The sequence below is a fragment of the Podarcis gaigeae genome (assembly GCF_964106915.1).
Source record: "Podarcis gaigeae genome assembly, chromosome: 17".
NCBI classification, from domain to species: Eukaryota; Metazoa; Chordata; class Lepidosauria; order Squamata; family Lacertidae; genus Podarcis; species Podarcis gaigeae.
In genome coordinates, this window is record NC_139694.1 from 1,236,329 (window position 1) to 1,260,081 (window position 23,753).

Here is a 23,753-nt window from a genome sequence, read left to right on the forward strand (position 1 = left end):
CCCTCCTCAAGTCTTAGTCTTGTTTGCTTTAATAAAGAAGTGTTACTAGAGAACTGTCTCCAGCATATGATGTCAAGAGAGCTGAAATCACAAACCCCACGTCACAACACTGTACTTACTATATTACAATATATTGGAGACTGATCAGATCTAGCTAGCCACAGCCTTTCTTCAGACTTACCCTGCGGCAGGTCCAAAGGAAGTTCAGAAGATTTCCATTGGAAGCATCCTCCAATATCATGTAAAGAGGCATCTGGTGCACACAACACCCGATTAATTTAACGATGTTTTCGTGATTGCCAAGAAACTGATAAAACTTAATCCTTTCCATAAAATCTTTAATCTCATGGGAGCTGGCAGACTCTGAAAGGGAAGTTAAAAATGAGTGAGAGAAGCTGGTATGACTCTCTTAATCAGGGATCAGCAAGCCTTTTCAGCAGGGGGCCAGTCCACTGTCCCTCAAACCTTGGGGGGTGTGTGTGTGTGTGGACTATATTTTGGAAAAAAATAAATGAACGAATTCCTATGCCCCACAAATAACCCAGAGATGCTTTTTAAATAAAAGGACACATTCTGCTCAAAAAAACCCTGATTCCCGGACCATCCGCGGGCCGGATTTATAAGGCGATTGGGCCGGATCCAGCCCCTGGGCCTTAGTTTGCCTACCCATGCTCTTAATGATTCTCCTTTGGGAAGCTAAGAAGGAAGGAAGAAAGGAAAGCTTACTCTGGTTCAGAGAGGCCCCAGAATGTTCTGATGTTCTGCCAGAATTGAGTTGTTTTAGCAGATGTTAACACCTAAAATCTCTCAGGCATCTTGACCAGAGCAGCGCTATTATCTTAAGCTCCACTGAGAGGCAGAAAACAGATGGATTCTCATTTTCTTCTTGCTTCTAAATTCCACCCCCCCCCCCCAACTAGGTCTCATACACAAAAGAGTAGGAACCATTTTTGTGCTAGAACTGAAGAGAAAACTCTTCAGAGGCTCTAGCACTGGTCTCGGAGCCTGGATGGAAATTAAAACGGCTTCCAACAGCAAGACACACACACACACACACACACACACACAGAGAGAGAGAGCCTTTGCAGAACACATCACGTATGTTAAACCCTCTGCAGTGGTGGCCAGCTCCCAAGAGACTGCGATCTACTTTCAGAATTAAAATCTGGCAGTGATCTACCCCCATTTTTTTAGGAGTTCAGCTCAACTTGTTGAGCTTTTTTGGGGAGGAAGAAAGACCAGTTTTGTGGGGAGGTTCAGCTTGAAGTTCTTGAGCTTTGTGGAGGAGGAGTTCTGTTATTGGGGGAGGGAGACAAGGGAAGTTGGGGTTAAGTCACTCACAAAAACATAGCTATGGATGAAAACAGCCACACAGAGGGAGCTCCATCTTCCCTTCCTGAGTTCAAACAACAATGGAGGGCGGGATGAGGGAGCAGGGCAGGAGTCAGATTTACCAATGCAGAGGAAAGGGAGTCAGAGATCGACCGCGATCTACCAAACCATTGCAGGGATCTACCAGTAGATCGCGATCGACCTGTTGGACATCCCTGCAGAGTGTTTTGCAGTGTTCTATGCAGCTGCAGCTGCAGGACTGAACAGAAGGTATGGATTCTACACTATCAAAGCACCAATGTTACTTCTTTGTCTAGAGTAGACGGGTCTTGCTAGTTCAGTGCAAAGCTCCCACAATAAGACAGAGGCACACAAATAAATGAAAAGTTAAAATTTCCAGGGCTGTATGAAGCTGGATGGCATTCACATTACCTTTCAAGGCCTTCAATAAGACTGACTGAGTTTTCCCAGGGTTGCTGGTCTTCAGCTCTGCTCTGTAGATTCCCCCAAAGCTGCCATTTCTTATAAGCTTCAGTGACTCCCAGGATATTTTCTCATGTGGAATCTCCAGCTCCTTGAAGGTTAAGGCTGCAGTTTTAAGCAAGGAACTCCTGGTTGTCTCATTTAATTGGATGGTAGTATGTTCTGATATGCTGACCGTTTTCCCTGGGCTTTTCTTCTTTTCTGATACTGGGACATGACCTGTAGGCAAATGTAAAACTTGTGGCGAAACACAGAGCAGGCATTTCCCACTTGCCACCCCTTACATTTTAGTTTTAGCCATGTACTCTCTAACCCTCTCTTCTGGGAAATATCTTAAAACAGGATTTCAAAAAGACAGGTGTTCTTGCAACACAAATAGCCAATATAAAACATTGGCTCTTTATTTATCAATAGAAAATTGTTGTTTAAAGAATGCCCCAAAATAATGCATGGCATGCGGCAGTGGAACTATCACCACATCGCCCGCTGGTGATTCAGATGCATTCTAGATCAGGCTTCCGAATCAACCTCGGCGCTCCAGATGTTTTGAGACTACAATTCCCATCACCTCTGACCACTGGTCCTGCTAGCTAGGGATCATGGGAGTTGTAGAATCATAGAATCCTAGAGTTGGAAGAGACCACAAGGGCCATCGAGTCCAACCCCCTGCCAAGCAGGAAACACCATCAGAGCACTCCTGACATATGGTTGTCAAGCCTCTGCTTAAAGACCTCCAAAGAAGGAGACTCCACCACACCCCTTGGCAGCAAAGTCCACTGTCGAACAGCTCTTACTGTCAGGAAGTTCTTCCTAATGTTTAGGTGGAATCTTCTTTCTTGTAGTTTGGATCCATTGCTCCGTGTCCGCTTCTCTGGAGCAGCAGAAAACAACCTTTCTCCCTCCTCTATGTGACATCCTTTTATATATTTGAACATGGCTATCATATCACCCCTTAACCTCCTCTTCTCCAGGCTAAACATGCCCAGCTCCCTTAGTCGTTCCTCATAAGGCATCGTTTCCAGGCCTTTGACCATTTTGGTTGCCCTCCTCTGGACACGTTCCAGTTTGTCAGTGTCCTCCTTGAACTGTGGTGCCCAGAACTGGACACAGTACTCCAGGTGAGGTCTGACCAGAGCAGAATACAGTGGCACTATTACCTCCCTTGATCTAGATGCAGCCCAGAATTGCATTGGCTTTTTTAGCTGCCGCGTCACACTGTTGGCTCATGTCAAGTTTGTGGTCAACCAAGACTCCTAGATCCTTTTCACATGTACTGCCAAAAACATCCGGAGGGCCGAGGTTGAGGAAGCCTGTTCTAGATTAATCTCATGGTGGAAGAGAGGTATGGAAGCTATGTTGAGGCAGCACTGCTCTCAGATCTGTAGGGGTGTGTCAGGTCTTAGGGTATGACTTAAAAATTCAAGACCTTAGTCACCTCAAGGTCTTCAGAGAAAGTATTGTACTGTATAGTTGTTTCCCAGCAACTGGTAATCAGAGGAGCACAGCACACGATCCTGGAAGTGGCATATAGGCATTATGACTATCCCTCCAAGTTTCTTTTCCTGCCACCTGGCAATTTTGACAGCTGTCCTTACCTTCTTCTCTGGACTCTGGAGAATCCTGCTGCTTTGCCTTCATGCTCTGGTAATGGAGCCAAAGGATGACACTTAAGATAATGACAAATACCCCTATCAGGAGGACTGGTACAATGATTACTTCAGTCTGATTCTCTCGTACAACTGTCAATGGAAATAGCAAATGATAATAAAGTTATAATAGCTAGTGTTCATCTGGCTCATCGCAAGCAGGTGTGCAGCGCAAGAGTTATTCAAGCTGTTCTCTCGCTCTCTGCAACAAAAGCATCTCTCACAAGGACAGAAATGACAGGCCAAACGATCTATCAAGTTAAGATTATTCTGGCTTCTCAGACTGCAGCATAGTCACGATAACTTGTGAACATCTTGACCTTGAACATGTTAAAAACAAAATGCTTACTTGCTGTAAAGACCTGTGCCTAAAGATAATTTTCAGCTCAAAAGCTTGCGATCTTTTAGAAATGGTGGAAGGGCCATTAAATAAAATGACATTTAATTTATTCCATATTCCATTTTCTGGAAGCCACGTGCCCAGACTCCCCAGGGTCCCAATCCACCAGAATTGCTTTTGGGTTTACTGACTTTAGACTTCAGTACATAATTAGTGGGAAACCACAAAATTATAGTACTTTCTTGTTATTCATAGCTATGTATGATTTTTGACTTGTGGAAAGGGCCAGGGAGCATCTTTCTGCTGCTCTTCCTATGCTATCCTCTCTGCCTTGAAGGTAGCTATTATTATTGGTTTGCCAAGGGCATTGCTTATGAATATATTGTTTAAAATAAACAAATCACAGTTACACATTCTACTTGGTTGTACATATTGAGCTTAGCTGAAACAGTTAAGGGAAGACACAATGCAGGCTAGCGCATAAGAAGATGAGAACACGTAAGAACATTGAGAAGAGCCCGGCTGGATCACATCAAAGGCCCATCTTGCAAGATCGTTTTGATTAAGGAAGGCTGATAGAATTGTCCAACTAAGCCAGAAAACATTTTCTATAAACTATCGATTTGCTGCAGCTCAGCATGTGCGATCTTCCCAGATGTAGAGTGCACTAAAAGAGAGAAAGTTGTTTTCATCCTTACCACACAGTTCATCATTCTTCTGACAGTCCAGCAGCGTGCGCGAGAGCCTCCTTATTTCTCCTGCCATGTTTGGTCAAATGTGGCCTGCTCTTCATCAGTTGTTGGAGTCCACTACACAGATATAAAGGGTTAAGCAAAAAATGAAAACAAATATATTTTCCTGGTGCAAAGTTTTTGAAATTCCAGCAGTGGACATAGGAAAAATACAGATTTCATTGGCATATACAAAAAAGAGAGAGTACTATGAATTTAGAAATAAAAATTCAAGTTCATTCACATGAGCACTTAAGAAATTGAGTAACAGTACTGTCTAGACTTGAGAGTCCCATGGACTGCAAGAAGATCAAACCTCTCCATTCTGAAGGAAATCAGCCCTGAGTGCTCACTGGAAGGACAGATCCTGAAGCTGAGGCTCCAATACTTTGGCCACCTCATGAGAAGAGAAGACTCCCTGGAAAAGACCCTGATGTTGGGAAAGATGGAGGGCACAAGGAGAAGGGGACGACAGAGGACGAGATGGTGGGACAGTGTTCTCGAAGCTACCAGCATGAGTTTGACCAAACTGCGGGAGGCAGTGGAAGACAGGAGGGCCTGGCGTGCTCTGGTCCAGGGGGTCACAAAGAGGCGGACACGACTAAACGACTAAACAACAACAATGACTAAACGACTAAACAACGACTATACAATTATATAGAAACTGATCAAACAATAGCAACTTGCAGTGCCTAATTAGTACAGCCTACAAGAAGCTAGTTGCTCTACTTCAATGACCATTTTGAATAAGGACCTAAATTTAGCTGAAATTTGGTTAGACACAGCAAATGTTCCAGACCAGGGCTAGGGTACATTTGGCCCTCCAGATATTGCTGAACTACAACTTCCATCAGCCCAAGCAAACATGGCCAATGGCCAGGGGTAATGGGAGTTTGAAGGGTTTGAAAACAATTCTGTTACTAGGAATTATCCTTCGCTGTCTAAATGTGCAATGTAAGACCCTTGTGTATGCTCTATAGCAGGGGTCAGCTGTCATTTCGTAATAGTGGTATCTTTCATCTTAGCATGATTGCAAAAATGGAAAGACGGAGGTATTGCAGCTGTTTTACCTTTTCATGTTAGTGGTATTTGTTGTCCCCCTCCTCAAAACCTCAACAAGTCTGAGCTGCCCCTTTCAAAAAAGCTCTACAGTTTTGAGTTGCCCCCCCCCCCCAAATTGGGGGCACTGGGTGAAATTTTGCACCCCAGTGCTGCATATGCTAAAGATGGCCCTGCTATGCCCTGAATCATTTAATATTACCTCCCTGATAATAGAGATTTTTTGGTTTTGAACCCTTTTATTATATTTATTTTCAATTACATTTTCATACTCACCGACATGATGAAAATACTAACACTCTGGTATACATGCAATACTCCTACTCTCATTCCAGTAATCATTACCTGGCCTCATTTAACACATTGACACTCATTTAACACTTAAGGCTTTACAATAGTCTGTCTTACACTGGCCTCTGAAACTAACCTGACCATAATAATTTCCCCTTTTGAAAAAATGTTTAATAGAATGTTTAATCTCACAATGGGACTGCTTTTGCTTACAGAACAATGGGTAAGTAGAAAGTAGAAAACCTACATTTTTGGGGAGTGGTTCCTATGTCAGTAAACAGCCAAAGTGGGATAAGGGAAGTCAATAAAGTATCATTCCAAAGCTTTTGAACTCACCCTGTGAACAAACAAGCTAAATAAATCTGTCACATCACAAAGTCACACCCACCCCACCACATGAGACAGACACATGCAGTTGTATGCTTGAACAGCTATGTGTAGGCAGTGCACATGCGTACAAAAATGAGGCATGAAGCAGGGTGAAACATACGAAGAAGGAAATAGATGTTATCTGCATGCCACAAAAGTACTTCTTAAAACATTTATCCTAGCAAGGTGGGGAATTTTCAGGCTGCAAAATGTCTTGTGACAGAAGCAAAACAAACGCACGATGCAAAGGCTTGATTGTTGACTATGAAAGCGGTATCTTTCACACTTGCCTGTTCTTGGGGGGCGCAGGGCGGGGCAGAACACAAAAGGAGCATTCTTGGAACAGATCAGAAGTCCACATGCAACAGGGCACAAAAACACCAGCCTCCCTCCCTGCTCATCTCCTTCCATGCCACTGAAAAATGCCACCCCCAAATAGCCAATGAGATCCACCTGTCATAAATGTTCCTAATTACATTTATGAATCCCAAGCCAGAATTAAGATTGCCGGAAGAAATATCAACAACCTCAGATATGCAGATGACACAACCTTGATGGTAGAAAGTGAGAAGGAATTAAAGAACCTTTTAATGAGGGGGAAAGAGGAGAGCGCAAAATATGGTCTGAAGCTCAACATCAAAAAAATGAAGATCATGGCCACTGGTCACATCACCTCCTGGCAAATAGAAGGGGAAGAAATGGAGGCAGTGAGAGATTAAACTTTCTTGGGCTCCATGATCACTGCAGATGGTGACAGCAGCCACGAAATTAAAAGACGCATGCTTCTGGGAAGAAAAGCAATGAAAAACCTAGACAGCATCTTAAAAAGTAGAGACATCACCTTGTCAACAAAGGTCCATATAGTAAAAGCTATGGTTTTCCCAGTAGTGATGTATGGAAGTGAGAGCTGGACCATAAAGAAGGCTGATCACCGAAGAATGGATGCTTTTGAATTATGGTGCTGGAGGAGACTCTGGAGAGTCCCATGGACTGCAAGAGAAGATCAAACCTCTCCATTCTGAAGGAAATCAGCCCTGAGTGCTCACTGGAAGGACAGATTGTGAAGCTGAGGCTCCAAGACTTTGGCCACCTCATGAGAAGAGAAGACTCCCTGGAAAAGACCCTGATGTTGGGAAAGATGGAGGGCAGAAGGAGAAGGGGAGGACAGAGAACGAGATGGTTGGATAGTGTTCTTGAAGCTACCAGCATGAGTTTGACCAAACTGTGGGAGGCAGTGGAAGACAGGAGTGCCTGGCGTGCTCTGGTCCATGGAGTCAAGAAGAGTCGGACACAACTAAATGACTAAGCAACAACAAAAAAGTTATCTAGGCCCAGAGCTGATACTGAATCCCATGAATTATTTGTGGGAGTAAAAAAAAAAGTTGGGCTGACCTTGCTGGAAAATCGAAAATTGTAGTTGACTTGACGGTCTCTCCTTGCCTATGAAACCCCCTTCTGCCTTCACCAATGGCTTGGCTAGATGGGCAGGTGTGTGCTTTCAGGAGCCACCAGCCTGAAGGTGCTGTGAGTGCTTTCAGGCCATGGAGTCCAACTCTTCCTGTTCATTTCCAGGCTGGCAAGGGGTGTATACTATTAGTCACTGCTGCCAGCAACAACGAACACTACCAATCTGGCAGCAGGAAAGGTCAGTGTCTGAATATGTCGCCAGTTTGGTCCTGCACTTGGAAGACACAGCTGCCAAACAGTCCTAAGCCTTCCCCCCAACTTTGGGGCAGGGTGGTGGTGGGGATCGCTGCCCACTGCTGAAGCTTCCAAGTTGGGAGGAAGTTTGGATGTTTGTCAAGCTCATCAAATGAAGACTCTATACAGTTGTCACAAGAGGATTTGTTACTATTAGTGGCAGTAATTGTAGTAGTGGACGCAGGTGGCACTGTGGTCTAAACCACTAAGCCTCTTGGGCTTGCCGATTAGAAGGTTGGCGGTTCTAATCCCTTTGACGGGGTGAGCTCCTGTTGCTCTGTCTCAGCTTCTGCCAACCTAGCAGTTTGAAAGCACACCAGAACCAGTAGATATATAGGTACCACTGTGGTGGGAAGGTAAACAGCATTTCAATGCGCTCTGGCACTCGTCATGGTGTCCCATTGTGCCAGAAGCGGTTTAGTCATGCTTGCCACATAACCCTGAAAGCTGTCTGTGGACAAACGCCGGCTCCCTCGGCCTGAAAGTGAGATGAGCGCCGCAACCCCATAGTTGCCTTTGACTGGACTTAAGCATCCAGGGGTCCTTTACCATACACACACACACACACACACACACACACACACACACGGCACCTTTCCCCTGATGGGACTTACAGCGGCTTACAAATAAAAACAAGTCTGTTTAAAGTCTGTGAGATTGCACAATCCACATATTCATCAGAAGAGTCTCTTTGTTTCACATAATAGTACAAAAATAACTTCAGCACTATTTTTACAAGCATTTTTTAAAAAGTCAAATTTTAGCGCATCTTTTCTGAAGAAGCATTCAAAGTGGGTTCGCAACAACAACATCAAGTTCATGACAAAGAGTAATGTAGTTTTTTTAAAAAAGGACAGATTCCAGGATGACTGAAGCAAACCATATTGCCTAGAATGGCCCAGCTGTACCAGAATAATCTAAGATAAGCAGACACAAGCCATGCTTCTGCAATGAGGGGGAAAAATCAGATAAAAACACATGAAGTAAAAAGAAACATCACTGCAAATGATGTAGATAAAGGCAAATGCTGCACTACAAGCATGATGTTAAGATCTTTGTGCATCACAGACAAACACAACAGCCACCTGTGAACTGCATGGTGACAAAAGCAGAGTTCATTGTCTCCATGCTACATTGTTCCTAGTATAGGAGCTACCATCTGCTTCTCTACCAAATATTTGTGCATGCAAGCTGTACTGTATACTTTTGACAATTTCATATGTCTAGTTTAAAGATATATAAAATACATTATTCTTTATCAATAATCTAATGCCATTTCAACATAGAAAACATATAATAAGACTAAACATTACTCTGACACTCCAAAATGATGCAAACGAAAACATTTTAAACAGGAAAAATAATGACTTTCGCCATGTTTCCAAGTTATTCGGTATAAAATAAACAAACGGTATTCACAATCTAATCTGTAATCCGTCCATGGTTAACATTTGCATGCACACGCACACACACACACACACACACACACACCCCTTCCCAAATGGTAAAAGAGATGAATTTATTGACAATTAAGAAGAATCTGTGATTGCATAAATGCATTAAAGAGAGCTGTGAACATTAATCACCGAAAAACGGAAGAAATTTCTAATCCTTAAAAAGTGGGATGTATAAACCTACCCATAAAGTAATCAAAGTAATGGTTTACAGTTCTATATTCAGAATAGTTTCAACGATTAAAGTCAATATTACCCAAAAAAACTTCTAAAGGGAAGTTTTAGAAAGTTATGCAATAGAATCAGAAGCATTCACCAAAAGACCTGTAGTCAATCCAGTTTACTAGTTTATTATTAATTAAAACTTCCACCATTTGCAAAGTGATCTGTTATATCTCAGGCCAGTTTCTGCTAACCTAATTATCAGTTACAGATAGGTAGCCGTGTTGGTCTGCCATAGTCAAAACAAAAAAATTTGCTTCCAGTAGCACCTTAAAGACCAACTAAGTTAGTTCTTGGTATGAGCTTTTGTGTGCATGCACACTTCTTCAGATACCACAAAAAAAATTGCATGCACACTTCTTCAGATTCTTCAGATTCTTCGGGTATCTGAAGAAGTGTGCATGCACACGAAAGCTCATACCAAGAACTAACTTAGTTGGTCTTTAAGGTGCTACTGGAAGCAATTTTTTTTGTTTTGACTAATTATCAGTATATGTGATACAATAAAACAGTTCTATAAAGGAAAGCAATTTAGTGCTGATTTAGAGGTGATGTTTTCAAAAAAGCCCTTACCAAGGTAGGAGTTGCACTTCGCAATAAGATATCTGAAAAGCTCTTATCTATGCACTGGCCTGCGTGCGTGCAACATTTGCACATCAATATTCTATTGCCCAAGTAGTCATAGCAACACTTCCTCATATTTTTATCTAGATACTATATAAACATTCTCCATTCACCAATGTCTCCTGAGCATGAACAGATGCAGGTGGATAGGACAAGGCTGTGTTGATCTCCTGGCTGAACTGCTATATAGGTGCTTGAATGTTTGTTTTAAATGATGAAGGCTTGGATCTACACCAGAAGGACACTGACTACACCTTTAGCAAATTTACCTGTGCAGACAAGAACTTTTCCATTCTGAATGCTCTAATGCTTTTGTTTGAACATGCCCGTCTATTGTGGATTAGGAGAAAATGTAACACAGTTTCAAGAGCAGACCTTTACTCACAGTAGGTGAGTGAAAGCACTTCCTTCTTACCTTTCATATACAGTATCAGTTAGAAAAGTTGCCTACTCTAGGCTGCAACTCCAGGGCACAACCACATCTGTTTCTGTAGATGATGACAGCAGCAATTACTGTATTCTAAATCAACTGAGAAGAAAGCTAGCAGGTTAAGCACTAGGAATAATTCCCTAGATTATCTAAGCAGTTTGGCAATGGAAGAAGCTGCCCAATGAAGTGTTCCAATTTCCTTCAAGGGTTTCATGTAAAACCTGCTCAACATGCCTCTCTTATTTACTCCCTTTGAGGCTAATTCACTTTGCAACCACCGCTTGAAGCTATTCTTTCTCGGATACCAATACTAACACTTCAAATAATAGTCTGCAAGATTGAGAAAACAGAATCCACACAGCGAAACTTTGAAGGTATTACAAAGCTTGGCAGAATTCATCAACATCTTGAAATCTGGAACAAATTATTGATTATGTGTCATTAACCTAGCAACTACTCCCCCCCCCCCCCGACGCTGCAGGATTTTCTGATATCTCTAACCTGCTGCCTCATAGCCTGTCCAAGGCTATGATTACTGAGTTATAGAAGTTCTCTGCTGGTGATACATGCCATTCTGACTCATTACTCTTCATTACTCATTCATTTCTTTTGAACTCTGTCCTCAAATGGGATCATGCTATTTTATTTGTATCATAGGTTATGCATTGGTTAAGCCAGTATTTCAGGTTCCTGCCAACACACACAACTAGGAAAAAAGTATATTCCTCCGACAGAGCAGTCTCTCTTATTCTGGGGAAGTCAGAAGTTTCTCAATTACAAAAGATAAGCCTGGCAGAAACATGGGATGATAGCAAAGGCTGCTTGATCTTTTCTAGTCTCCCAGGATACAACTGCACTCTGCAAAGAAAACATGGGTTCCCCAGCTCCATGTTTCCTGTGGAATGTTAATATAGGGGAGGCATTTGCAAAAGAGAATCCGAAGGTAGAGTTACTTAAATCTGCTTATTCTGCCTGAGAATTCTTCCTGTCATATGTCCTGGTCATTTATTTAATAATCAGAGATAGCAAGCAGTCTGGTTCTGGGTGAAACCAATTGGTGCAGAGTGCAGTGAAATGGAATTTACAAACAAGAACTGGTCCCTCATGCAAACTGCTTCCCTTTCATTTTGTGACATTCTGGTTTAGAATCATGTTCAAATACTTGCCATAAATCCACAATCTACCCCCAACAGGCCCAAAGAACATTTTATACCAAATTTATTCTTTCTGATGAGAAAAGGTCTCATTGGAGAGGCTGAGCACAAACGATGGTTAGAGGCAGCCCAGCCTTCCTCCGAAGCAACACTCCGTCCCAGAATCTCCTTCACACATCTCTGATAAAGTTTTTCAGCCCTTACCGCAAATCCTATTCTTCTTATATTTGGAATCCTAAGGGCTCCCTCCACAACGTTGTCAGTCGGCACATCCCTTCTTCAGTCATCACCGAGGAGCAAAGAGTCTTTCTCGATCCTGACTTAAAGATTCTTGTTCCACCGCAATGCTAGAAGTCATTTCCTCAGCCACATCGATTAGCATATCGTACCCCTATGAACAGGTTATGCAGGTGTGTAGCAACATATTTGCTCAGCTACGTAGTTACGAGGAGGCAGTGGCTGCTTTGCAGCAGGAAATGGTGCTCTCTGTTGTATGTAGCACACAGCGTCTTTCACTGTCAATAACCATGTGAGAAATTTCCCAGTCAACAATGTGGAAGACAGCCTTCACTCACACGTTACTTTAAACCAACAAGCTCACAATGGAAAAGACATGCCACAGAAGGAAGAAGGGATGAGGAGGGAAGACAAAAACCAGGCAGCTCAGGCAGCAGTTATCAAAGCTTCAAATTGTTAGGAATCTGTGGTGTAAGACACCCTGAATTCTGGATTAAGTTAGTGTTAGAACTGAATCAAAGTTGGAATGTTAGAACCAGGAAATAAGCAGACTCCTGCGTTTTTACAATAGACCCAAGTGGTATGATGGACTCACGGATAAGCCTCTGTTTCCAACTTTGCGGGTGTGAGGAATTCTACGGCAACCCTACTCCCTCCCTCCCTCAGGGGATAAAAGCCAAGGGTTTAGTCTAGTGGGTTGGAGTTTAGAATGGCAGTTAGGAGTTAAGGAACAGTTACTAAGCAGTGGGCTGGAGAGAAAGTAAAAAAAGCAGAAAGTCTGTTTTGAATCCAATGCTGTGGCTATGGGAGAGGCCAGTACCTCTTGGAAAGTAATGCTGGAGAGCCCTCCATTGGATTGCATATATGTGTAAATAAACCACATTATCAGAAAGACACAACAGACTCCACTGTGCCTCATTATTCCAAAAGGAAACAGATACCCTGCTAAGCGTGCTTAGTAGCCCTTGATTCTCACACTGCTGCGGAGATTGGGTTGGCGTGTAACAATATTATTATAGGAACTGGCGGAAACGACTGGCAGAATCCGAGACCAGGAGGAAGAGTCGGTGGAGGAAGATTGGAAGAAATTTAAAGACTATTTACAGAAACATTGCAAAATTAATGAATGTTAGAATGACGTTGGAATGAATTTATGTGATTTTAGCAGAAATGTTACAAAGATTTAGGAAAAAAACAGACTGTTAATTGGTGAAAGGAGGGAAAGTAAAGTTATATTAATATCAAGATAAATTACAAGACAAAAATTTGAAAAGAGGGAAAGGATTTGCTGGAATGGATAATTGACCTAGAATACAAAAAAGGGAGGTGTGAGGAGGTCAGGGAAATAAGTCAATGAAAGATAAGTAATGGGAAGATTTGTTGTATTTTTCCTTGTTTTTTCTTTTTGCTTAATGGATTTTAATTCTCTGCTTTTTCTTTTTTTCTTTTTCTTTTTTGTATTTTATCCTTTTTTGTTTAAAATGATGTTTTTTGTTTTCTCTTTTTGTACCTCTAAAATTTTTAATAAATATCTTATAAAAAACAACAACAATATTATTATAGTTGATGAACGTGAGGAACAGAAACGGTTGACGGAGAGGAGGCGCTTGAAGGGCTGGGGTGGCCTTGCTCCCTAGGTTCCTTCCTCTGCTGCAGATTGATGGAATGGTTGTCCGCAGATTACATCGGATGGAGGAGCGTTCCTTCTCATGGAAAACAACCTAACTCTTTCAGCTACTGTGCCGCACAATGCCACACACCTGTTTCAAAATTTAAAAAAGAGTTGCAAATGACCTGTGAATCTGCTGGCCCCCAAAAGTCCCCAGGGTGCTGCTGCCATGAGTGCCTGCCAGGCTAGTTGCTCGCCTCTCCCCCAAATTGCCATTTTTGTTGTTGTTGTTGTTGTTGTTTAGTCGTTTAGTCGTGTCCGACTCTTCGTGTCCCCCTGGACCAGAGCACGCCAGGCACTCCTGTCTTCCACTGCCTCCCTCATGCTGGTAGCTTCGAGAACACTGTCCCACCATCTCATCCTTCTCCTTGTGCCCTCCATCTTTCCCAACATCAGGATCTTCTCCAGGGAGTCTTCTCTTCTCATGAGGTGGCCAAAGTCTTGGAGCCTCAGCTTCAGGATCTGTCCTTCCAGTGAGCACTCAGGGCTGATTTCCTTCAGTATGGAGAGGTTTGCTCTTCTTGCAGTCCATGGGACTCTCCAGAGTCTCCTCCAGCACCAGAATTCAAAAGCATCAATTCTTCAGCGGTCAGCCTTCTTGATGGCCCAGCTCTCACTTCCATACATCACTACTGGGCTTGAACTATACGGACCTTTGTTGGCAAGGTGATGTCTCTGCTTTTGAAGATGCTGTCTAGGTTTGTCATTGCTTTTCTCCCAAGAAGCAGGCGTCTTTTAATTTCGTGGCTGCTGTCACCATCTGCAATGATCATGGAGCCCAAGAAAATAAAATCTCTCACTGCCTCCATTTCTTCCCCTTCTCTTTGCCAGGAGGCGATGGGACCAGTGGCCATGATCTTCGTTTTTTTGATGTTGAGCTTCAGACCATATTTTGCGCTCTCCTCTTTCACCCTCATTAAGAGGTTCTTTAATTCCTCCTCACTTTCTGCCATCAAGGCTGTGTCATATGCATATCTGAGGTTGTATATATATATGTGTATATATATATATATAGAGAAAAGGCCTAGCAGGGGACTGGGGGGCAGCCGGAGAAGGGGCAGGAGGCATTTTAATATGGTCTTTTAAATATATATTTAAAAGACCATATTAAAATGCCTCCTGCCCCTTCTCCGGCTGCCCCCCAGTCCCCTGCTAGGCCTTTTCTGCCCCCGCCCACCTCCATTCCAAGTGGGCAGCGCTAGGCCTTGGGATTGGCTGGAAGGGAGAAGGGCCAGTGGCGGCTGAGCTGTGCCCAGGTTTGTGTAGCTGTCTGCGGAAGGGGGAAGGTAGGAAAGTGGGGGGATGCGGCCTTGGGGGTCGGATGAAGGGAGAGAGGAAAAGGGGCTGCTTGGGGCTTGGGGAAAGAGAGAGGGCCATCGAAAGAAGAAGGATGGGGAGGAAGGAAAGGGACTTCACCTATTGTGAAGTAGGGGGAAATCGGACGGGTTACGAATTTTCATCTCCCATGCTGGGGCCGCGCTTTGCCGCCAAAGCACCCTTTCCTTTATTAATTGATCAATTAATTCCATTTTTATACCGCCCTTTCCCCGAAGATCCCAGGCCGGTGGGCAACAGGAAAGTGGAAAAAGAGAATACAAAATAAGCAATCCAAAGAAAGCAAAGGCAGCTTGGTCAGTTAGCCCAAGGGCCCAGGCGGGCCTCCCTGGGGAGAGCAGCCCACAAAGAAGGAGCCACCACAGAAAAGGCCTGGAAGAAGGCCTCTGGCGATGGAGGCCTGGCTAAATGTGAGGGGACATCAAAGATAAGGCGCTTCCGAGGCCTCCCTCTCCACTTCCCTGTAGTGCTGTGTCTTGGCAAACCAGGCCCTGCGAGATTTGGGTGGTATATCAATTTCATTTTCAATTTTTATAATGAGAATAAGGTACGGTGAGGAGGGAAAGCACTACCAGAGGGATTAAGGCCTGGCTGCTCCTGACCAGGCCCAGCTGCGCCCAACAATGTATCTCCTCTGCAGTGTAAAAGACGTTGAGGCGTTTTGGGCGTTTTTGAATCAAGTGGTGTATAATTTTTAATGGAAATAAAGTATCAAGGGGGGGGGGAACTAAGAGACAATGACAATAGAGACTTTAAAAAAGATTGGGAACCGTTTATGCTGTATTTACAGAAACGTCATAAAGAATTGGACTCCTTAGTAGGGTTTGAGTAAACACTTGCAACGAAGAGAAGAAAGGTAAAGGTTAAGAAACAACAAGTTGGAAATTAAGCAGAAGTAGCAAATATTCAAAGAACCGGAAGGGGAAGTTGAGAGAAGTCATAAGGGGGGGGGGGGGATATTTGGATTCTTTAATTATTTTTCTTTTATATGATAAATGTATGGAATATTAAGTGGAATATTAAATTGTAAAGCTAATATACCTCCATCTCCCCTGGCTAGTCTTTCAATAATAATAATTACCATTATCTGAATTTATATCATCATCATCATCAAGTGTATTTGTATGCCACTTGCCCACAGAATCGTGCTCAAAGTGGGGTACAACATGCCAGATGAACAGCATGAAATATAACAATTCAAAAATAAGAGGATGAACACTTAAAAATAATCAGCATCGCTGTACCAATTTGGAAGTGTAATTATGGGATGGGATGAAGGGCCGGAGTGCAGAAAGGGGCTTAGGGAGAGAACGGGTGGTAGTTTTACCAGATGCAATACTGACAGTACAAAACTGAAGACAACGAAAATTGGCTGTTGGGAAGCACTTTTTAGAGTGTTCAAAGCACTCCACAATTTTCCCAGTCCTTAAAAAAAAATCCTGTAGGGCAAGTATATTTATCCCTGTATTGTAGATGCAGGAGATGAAGTGGAAAGTGGCATATCCAAAGTCACATAGCGAGTTCAGAGCTGAAGTTCAAGCCATGGACTCCTTGAATGATCGCTCAGTTTCTGAAACCTATGCTCTCCAACTGAGATACAAGACACAGCTATATTTATTATTTTATTTCAAATATTCACATCTTGCCCTTTCACAATATTAAAAATGTTAAGTTGTGGGTGAACATGTCAGACGACACAGCGATTCTTCAAACAGCTCTTGTTGATTCAGAGGCCAGAACAGAATTGAACTGAAGGGTTCAGCCAGCCTGCTTATATAGAGCTCCAGTACAACGCAACAGTAACCACTTTCTGTAACTATCCAATCACTGAACGTCACTTTCGATCCCTTATTTGCATAACTATCTACAGTATGGCCCATGGTGAGAACTTCAGTACATAACAAAAAAAAAAAAAATCAATCCTATGGTTTTAAAGATGGGATCATTCAGGCTTTTTATAGAGTATTGTGAATGTGTTCGGTGATATGGTTCCCTCTCTGGTCATCTTCCCTGGAACTGTTTCCAAAAGGAAAGTTTTCTCTAGAACCCACTGTTCTTGCAGAGATCCCTTATGAAGTCTGTACATTAGAGCTTTTATGAGGAACCTTTTGAATCTACCATGAAACTTTCAGCTTTTCAGCTTTTGTTTTGGATGGCCATAATTCCCTGGTCCTAATCCAACAATGGCTCTCTGCCACCTTTCTCTCTCTGCCTGATGCAGGCACTATTTATGGCAAGATTTCACTTCCACAAGCACAGTATAAAACAAAAACAGTTTGATATCTGGAGTTTCTGAAGTTAAGCATTTAAATTATTGTCAGCATCATCTTCTTCAAAGTGATTTAGCGTCTATCTTTTTCAGCCCTGATAGATGAATTTATTGTTTAAACTAGGGTACGTAACTGGTATTGTAGCCAAAAATTCAAGTATGCACTTAAAATATATTCTCTTTGGCACTTGGGGACTACTTACTAGGGCTTGTTTGTTTGCTTGTGACTAATATACTTATTTGATTTTATTCTACATTTACTGTGGTAATTGAGGTTTTCTTTTCCCATGTGCCCACTATTGCACAGCTGTCAAGAGGTATAATTTTGCAATTTGAAGTGTTAGAAGTTAAGTATTTCAATCTTTACTTTGACACATAAGAAGTGCTCTGATTTTCAGAAGTACTGAATTAATCATTTAAGTTCATTTTCTCTAAACATACTTGCAGCTCCCCCCCGCAAGTATTCAATATTTTATATCCATTTATCCAAAATTCATTGGGTTTTTTGCAGTCTTTGGGGGGGGGGGGAGGGTGAAAATTACAATTTTCCGATCTTGGTCCAGTTGCATAAAGTGTTTACTCAGTCACAACAACAATGGGAAAGATCCTGCAGGCTTGTTGTATACATTACTGTACTCTGGCTTCTGCAGGAAAGTGGAACTATTGGGCCCAATCCATAGATCAGCTCCATTTAGTTCCTCCTCACCCTCAACTCTTTTGATGTGCAATGTTCATTATAAGAACTTGTCACTTTTAAGAACAAAAGATGAGCTCATCTGGTCTAGTCTGAGACCGGTATAATAATAATAATAATAATAATAATAATAATAATAATAATAATGGCATCCTGTTATCAACCACTGAGAACTGGTTCCTGAGTTTGCTTGTTTTCCTACTCCCTGTTGAAGCCTGTGGGCTGGGACTGTCTACTTACTGTTCTTACTGGCCTTAAAGCTGCTCTGGGACACTTTGCCTGAAGATCAGGGTAGAAATGCTTAAAATATACAAAACGTGCTCTTCTATACCATGCAGTTATTAAAAGAGTGTAAGAACATTCTGCGTGCTTTAAACTTCGGTTTCACAAAGTTGTACTGCCACTCATCGCTTCCTTCTTCCCTGTTAGATGGCCAAATGTGAACCCTGTGAAAGAAATTATGACAACATGGTAAAAATGCTTGAGGATCTGAACAGGGATTTAGAGAAGCTCCTGGAAGACATGGAAAAACTATCAGGTGTGGTACTATTCCTGCAGAGGATTTATGTGTTGCTAATTTTTATCCCCCTGAGCCACCAAGGGAGAAATTAGTGTGCAGATTACAATGCTCATCCAGGATCCATTAAATCTGATGTGAGGGTCTGATGCTCATCCAAATCTGAGTATAACTAATCAATACATGCAATTAAGAGCTGAATAAGTTCTGTAGTGTCAGGACAGGAACATGCTAAACTGCTTGGGCATATATCCGTAGAAACTAGGTTACTTCTACAGTTGTTACTGTATAAGTACTATTCATTAGAAAAATTGCTAATTTAAGCACCTTTAAGTATGCTCTCTATTTCTTTCCACAAAGCATTGATTTTTCAGGTCTCACAGAACAGACAATAACAAAACTCCAACGTAACAATTATCCCTTTCAAGATGCTACCATTCTTTTGAATGTTGAGTTCCTAACTATAAGAATAACCAATGGAGAGAATTTCTTGTTTTTTATAGTATCCTGTCAAATATGACAAGAAAGATTTTCCTGGTAGAATATAATGAATTAGAGCTAAATTACACATTGATTTTTGTGAACATAGGTTTGAACCTGCAGGGAGAACAGCAGTGTGAGGGTGGGTTTCAAACATGGAACTGGGTGGAGAAAGGATTTAAATCTTACTCTTCTCTTCTCTCAGGTTACTTTCTAAAGAGGTTTTTCAGTTCAAGGACAGGTTGTCAAACTACTATAGACTTCAAATGGATTCTTTTTCTTTAAACAAACACCCCTGGAATCTTTGTAGAGAGGATTGCAATGGCACAAAGAAAGTCAAATACTGATCGAGCCTCTTGGATAATTAAACAATGCCTCAGAACTTAATCTAGGTTTTGATGTGAGACAATATTTGCAGGAGTTCTATTACAGATTCATTCAAACATTTCCACTAATTAGTACATACTTTTTTAAAAAAAAACTATTCTCAGCCAGATTGGATAAAAACGGCAAGCTAGCTGTCATAAATAGCATTAGGTTGTTCTTCCACCATGGTCTAGTTAACTTGAAAAAGAACATTTAAATTACTGAATGTGCCCTATAACGGCGACTCTCAAACTTGGCTGAGATGGGTAGGGGTGATGAAAAGTGTGTGTTGTGGGGGGTGAATATCATAATGCAAATCGAGCCATCCTCCTGCCATCTGGGAGGATCTTCATTAATCTATATTTTTTTGTGGGCAGGGGGAAGGACAGCTGCTCCACTTTTGCTATCATTGCAGTCTGATTTGGGAAAACTCGCTGATTTGTTTTAATAATTCCCCATGCACATTTTTTTTTTTTGGGGGGGGGGACGAGATATTCTATTGCTTTTCTAATGCAAGTGTTGGATGAGTGGCCCCACCCCACAGATCTGTACACCCAGAAGCAGGATGTCACTCTTCCCTGAGGGCCAATGATGTTGTGGAAAGCTGTCAATGAGTAAACTAGTTAGTTATTGCAGCGAGTGCAGCACTGGTTTGAAACTTAAAGTGTATTTGAAGAGGTATTTAGTCTCGGAGCTGGCAACTCTTCCGCTTTGTTATCAGTTTCACCTTTTCCCCTCATCCATGCCACTGCACCAAATCTCATCAAATTAGTGACTCTGCATTTTGCACTCTGTCCCAGTGCAGGCTACATGGATGGCTTATGATATGGTGGTGATGCGTGCTAACCCAGACTTGGCCAACTCTATGAGACGACTGGAAGATGCTTTTCTCACCTGTAAGGAAGAAATGGAGAAGAACTGGCAAGAAATGTTGAAGGAAACGAAGGGTGCTGAACAAAAGCAAGAATGAGTGGCTTCTAAACTCCCGGTGGAAATAGAAGCCTTGGAAGAGTTGATCTTGACCAATCACTTGGTTCAGTGGTTATTTTAAAATTCATTTTAAAGATATATGTCTGGTGTGTTTCTATATCAAATTTTCCATATGAGTGAAAACGTATATTGGTCTTTCATTTGTCCATTCACATATATTTCCACCACTGTATCAACCACTGGAAGTATGGTCTACTTTTAGTTTGGTTTTTTATATTGTCCTATAAAATTAAAGCCCCGGGGAGTGAGGGAGAAGAGAAGCTGCAACAGCTTGGCGGGGGGGAGATTGATGGCTTGATCTTATACATATTCACACAAAAGCAAGACCTCTGAGTTCACAGAAATCACTCGTAATCACATGTGCACGTGATTGATGCCGTAATTCACAAATGAGGAAGAAAGTGGGAATAGCTTCTACTTGCCCACCAGATGGCACTCATGCACAAATAAGATCAGCTCTAGGAAAGCAAGTCCCAGCTTTCTGCTAATGAACAGGTTTTATTTCCTGAAAATATTTGTTTTTAGGGATATAGCCAAACAAACAGGGGAAGTAGGTAGGAATTCCCCAAATGACAATATTCTAGAGCTCTCCAAACTAAATATCTTTTTAACGCAGCATTTGGAGATGAATGGTGATGGCATGTGCCTGTTATTAAACTAATAGAAGCCACCTCTCTTTTAATAGTATCCAGTAATGAAGAGACCTTAAGAGTTGTATGTAAGCATTAAGGCTGCTGTTGTAGACCTTCTTATGTGCATCTCTCCCGAGCACATGCCCCATCTGTAAGGGTCTTGTAAAAACACTCATTCATATTGCAAAGGCTGCTTCTCTCCCCTTTTTCTTGCATGAACAAGTATGACATGTTAACATAAATAGCATTAGAGGCTACAAGGCATTTTATACCTCAGCATGGCAAAGACCATAAGGGACCTAGTGAACTTGGTGGCTAAGTTTGGAATTGAACACAGGTACTCCCATTCCAACTACTATGTTACATTAAGTAGACAAAATGAAATAATGTTTGCTGCTTTAATCACTTCAGGGATACATATAATAGGCAGATCTCTCTTCATGAAGCTTTAAGGTTATGTGTTTGGAATACGTTAGACAGCCATGTGAGGTAACTAGTTTGGAAGAGGGAATATTTAATTTATCTGGCTGGGAATGGGAGGGATGTTAAGAGGAAAAACTGAGCAGGGAAAAGTTTAATTTCTTTGGTCAAAACTACCCCATCCCAAAGCTGTTTTATTTTTAAAAGAATGATATTGACATTCCATTACACACATATGCATGTAATGTATTGTTGCACCATTGCACATGGATGGCTGGGGTAGGAGAAAAAGCAAATGAGAACTGCTCAGAACATAAAGGGTTAGAATTATTTTCTAACCTTTAATACATATTCATATCCAATTTTGCATACCATTTAACCATCAGTATGTACCATAGTTCCTATAAGAATATAGCTTAATACTAAAAGCCCATTTTCTTTTCTTAGGAAAAATTCTCAAAGCATATGCAGTTGCAATTTCCATACCCACAAACCAAAACATATGTTGGAAAGCTTGAGGGTTATTGTGATCAATTTTTCAAAACTTCCCAATTTCTTACCCTATCATACGGTATTCTGAATAAGTGGCAAAATACTGTTCATAAATTTATTTTTTAATGAAACCCCTTAATTGCTTTAACCATCTTACAGAAAAATACAAGTGTGATGGAATATTCCACATTTATTCAAATATAATTAGGCGATCCAAATCAGGTGGCTAATTTGTATTATTTAGAAAACAGATAAAATATGGATTGACATTGAATTGGCAGACACTGATGTATCATTAAGAGAACTGCCTTTTCTTAAACTCATTCCCCAAAGCATTACAAATAATATGAAATCTCCTTATACAGTGTGCTTGTTATGACATGTAAATATCAGCAACCACATTTGTTTGCCCTGTATTCCCTATATTCCTCTTTAATACCAACTATATTTCATCCAGCGTTTTCTAATGAGGATTTGCAGAAATAATGGGAGAGTTGGGAGTCCAAATGACTTCATAGGCTATAACATCTACTTCAAAATGACAGACTGATTTCTGATGCCTGGGTGCAGTTTCAGCTTGAAGGGGTTAAAACCAATCAGCTACCATTTCACCTAATAAATCATTTTATCATGGACTGCAACATTATGAAGCAGGTGACTAGAATGTGCTTGACCGAGAAGAAGTGACATTGGAGTCTGCAGCAGAATCTAAAGGCTTAGCCTGCAAGATAAATGGAATTTTATTAACACTATCAACAGGTACATTAATGGACAGTTTATGTCTCTCCTTTTCAAACTGAAAACCAATGGTTAGAAATTAGACATGGTTTCATCTGGTATACTGCACATCTCCAGTTAAGTTAAGCTTGATAATTGCATCCCTGCAGAGAAACTGTGATTTGGATGTTGCATTCTTTGCCAGAAGGCCTTGGGTACACAGCCTTCTTGACCATTCTGTGTAGCCTTGAGAAAATAATTTTCTCTCAACCAGTGGTGTAGCTAATGGGATGTACAGGGGGCGAATTGCACTGGGTTGCACTTTGAGAGTGGCACACCGTAGCCCAAGGTGGCGCGCAAGCCCAGGCACCCTGAGACACCGGCGTGCCGCTTGCAAAAGCAGCATGGGGCTGGGTTTGCAGTGCGCCTGTGCTGCTGTGTCCCTTCCAGCCCCCCTCCTGCGATTGAGAAGGATGTAAAAGGCCGTCCCCGCGAATGGCATTGGGCTTGCAGGGTGCCTGAGCCGCCATGTCCCTCCAGCTTGTCAACCTTGCGAAGGCAGCCCATCTAGGGGAAGGGAAACTCTGACTCCAAACTGTTGCTGACTTGTGGGATAGCTTCAGGAGAAGAAAAGGCTAAGGAGTAACTCTTCACAAATCCATAGTGGAGTCCCTAGACAGTTGGAGCAATTAGCCTGGAAACCTATGTCCCCACTGTGGAAGGACGTGTGGATCCAGAATTGGCCTCTACAGCATAGCTGTCAACTGTCCCTTATTTGGCGGGAAAGTCCCTTATCCCAGCACTGTGTCCCGCTGCTGTCACTTATTGATGATGTCCCTTAAATTTCCCTGGTTTCAAAGGAAGCAGCTTCTCTCCCTGCCAGCCAGGGAGAAGGGAGGCTCCAACTGTGTTGCTTGGCTGCATTGCTCACCCAATAAGGAGTCTAAGAATGACTCGGGGGGTGGAGCTTGCATGCCTTGTGCCGATCCAATTGGTCGCGTTGCCTGGGGACTCGCCTTTGCTCAGCGCTTCCCAGCGGAGAGGTGACGGTGGTTTTCCTTGCTGCATCCCCTTTGCCGGGTTGCTGCGCTGTGGGAAC

The 23,753-nt window shown here is 42.2% G+C and overlaps 2 protein-coding genes across 14 annotated transcripts in view; one reads left to right on the forward strand and one right to left on the reverse strand.

Moving 5' to 3' along the window:
- Positions 1 to 13,081, reverse strand: part of STYK1 (serine/threonine/tyrosine kinase 1) — a 31,084-nt gene extending 18,003 nt beyond the window's left edge. The window contains exons 1-5 of one of the 9 annotated variants that reach the window (XM_083719389.1): positions 13,015 to 13,081; positions 4,500 to 4,610; positions 3,411 to 3,554; positions 1,765 to 2,034; positions 182 to 363 (exon numbers count right to left, since the gene is read on the reverse strand). In XM_083719389.1, coding sequence (XP_083575515.1) covers positions 182 to 363; positions 1,765 to 2,034; positions 3,411 to 3,554; positions 4,500 to 4,566 — 663 coding nt within the window. In that variant the 5' untranslated portion in view covers positions 4,567 to 4,610; positions 13,015 to 13,081. Of the gene's footprint in view, positions 1 to 181; positions 364 to 1,764; positions 2,035 to 3,410; positions 3,555 to 4,499; positions 4,611 to 7,643; positions 7,804 to 10,201; positions 10,308 to 12,040; positions 12,436 to 13,014 lie in introns of those variants that run through there. The other 8 variants (XM_083719386.1, XM_083719392.1, XM_083719388.1 and 5 more) reach the window with 8 other exon arrangements.
- SYCE3 (synaptonemal complex central element protein 3) lies at positions 10,507 to 20,469 on the forward strand. 5 transcript variants are annotated; one of them, XM_083720042.1, is made up of 3 exons: positions 10,507 to 10,642; positions 18,470 to 18,578; positions 20,204 to 20,469. In XM_083720042.1, the coding sequence occupies exons 2-3, from the start codon at positions 18,470 to 18,472 to the stop codon at positions 20,371 to 20,373; spliced, it is 279 nt and encodes a 92-aa protein (XP_083576168.1). In that variant the 5' UTR covers positions 10,507 to 10,642; the 3' UTR covers positions 20,374 to 20,469. The 5 variants fall into 5 exon arrangements, with proteins under 5 accessions (XP_083576168.1, XP_083576166.1, XP_083576165.1 ...); XM_083720040.1 differs by lacking the exon at positions 10,507 to 10,642 and adding an exon at positions 14,878 to 14,998; XM_083720039.1 differs by lacking the exon at positions 10,507 to 10,642 and adding an exon at positions 14,885 to 15,028.
- The last annotated feature ends 3,284 nt before the right edge of the window (positions 20,470 to 23,753 follow it).

Bases quoted from the DNA above. Each gene is read 5' to 3' on its own strand.
- SYCE3 (XM_083720038.1), top strand. The intron at 18,579-20,203 runs GTGTGGTACTAT...ACTCTGTCCCAG, and splicing joins AGACATGGAAAAACTATCAG to TGCAGGCTACATGGATGGCT.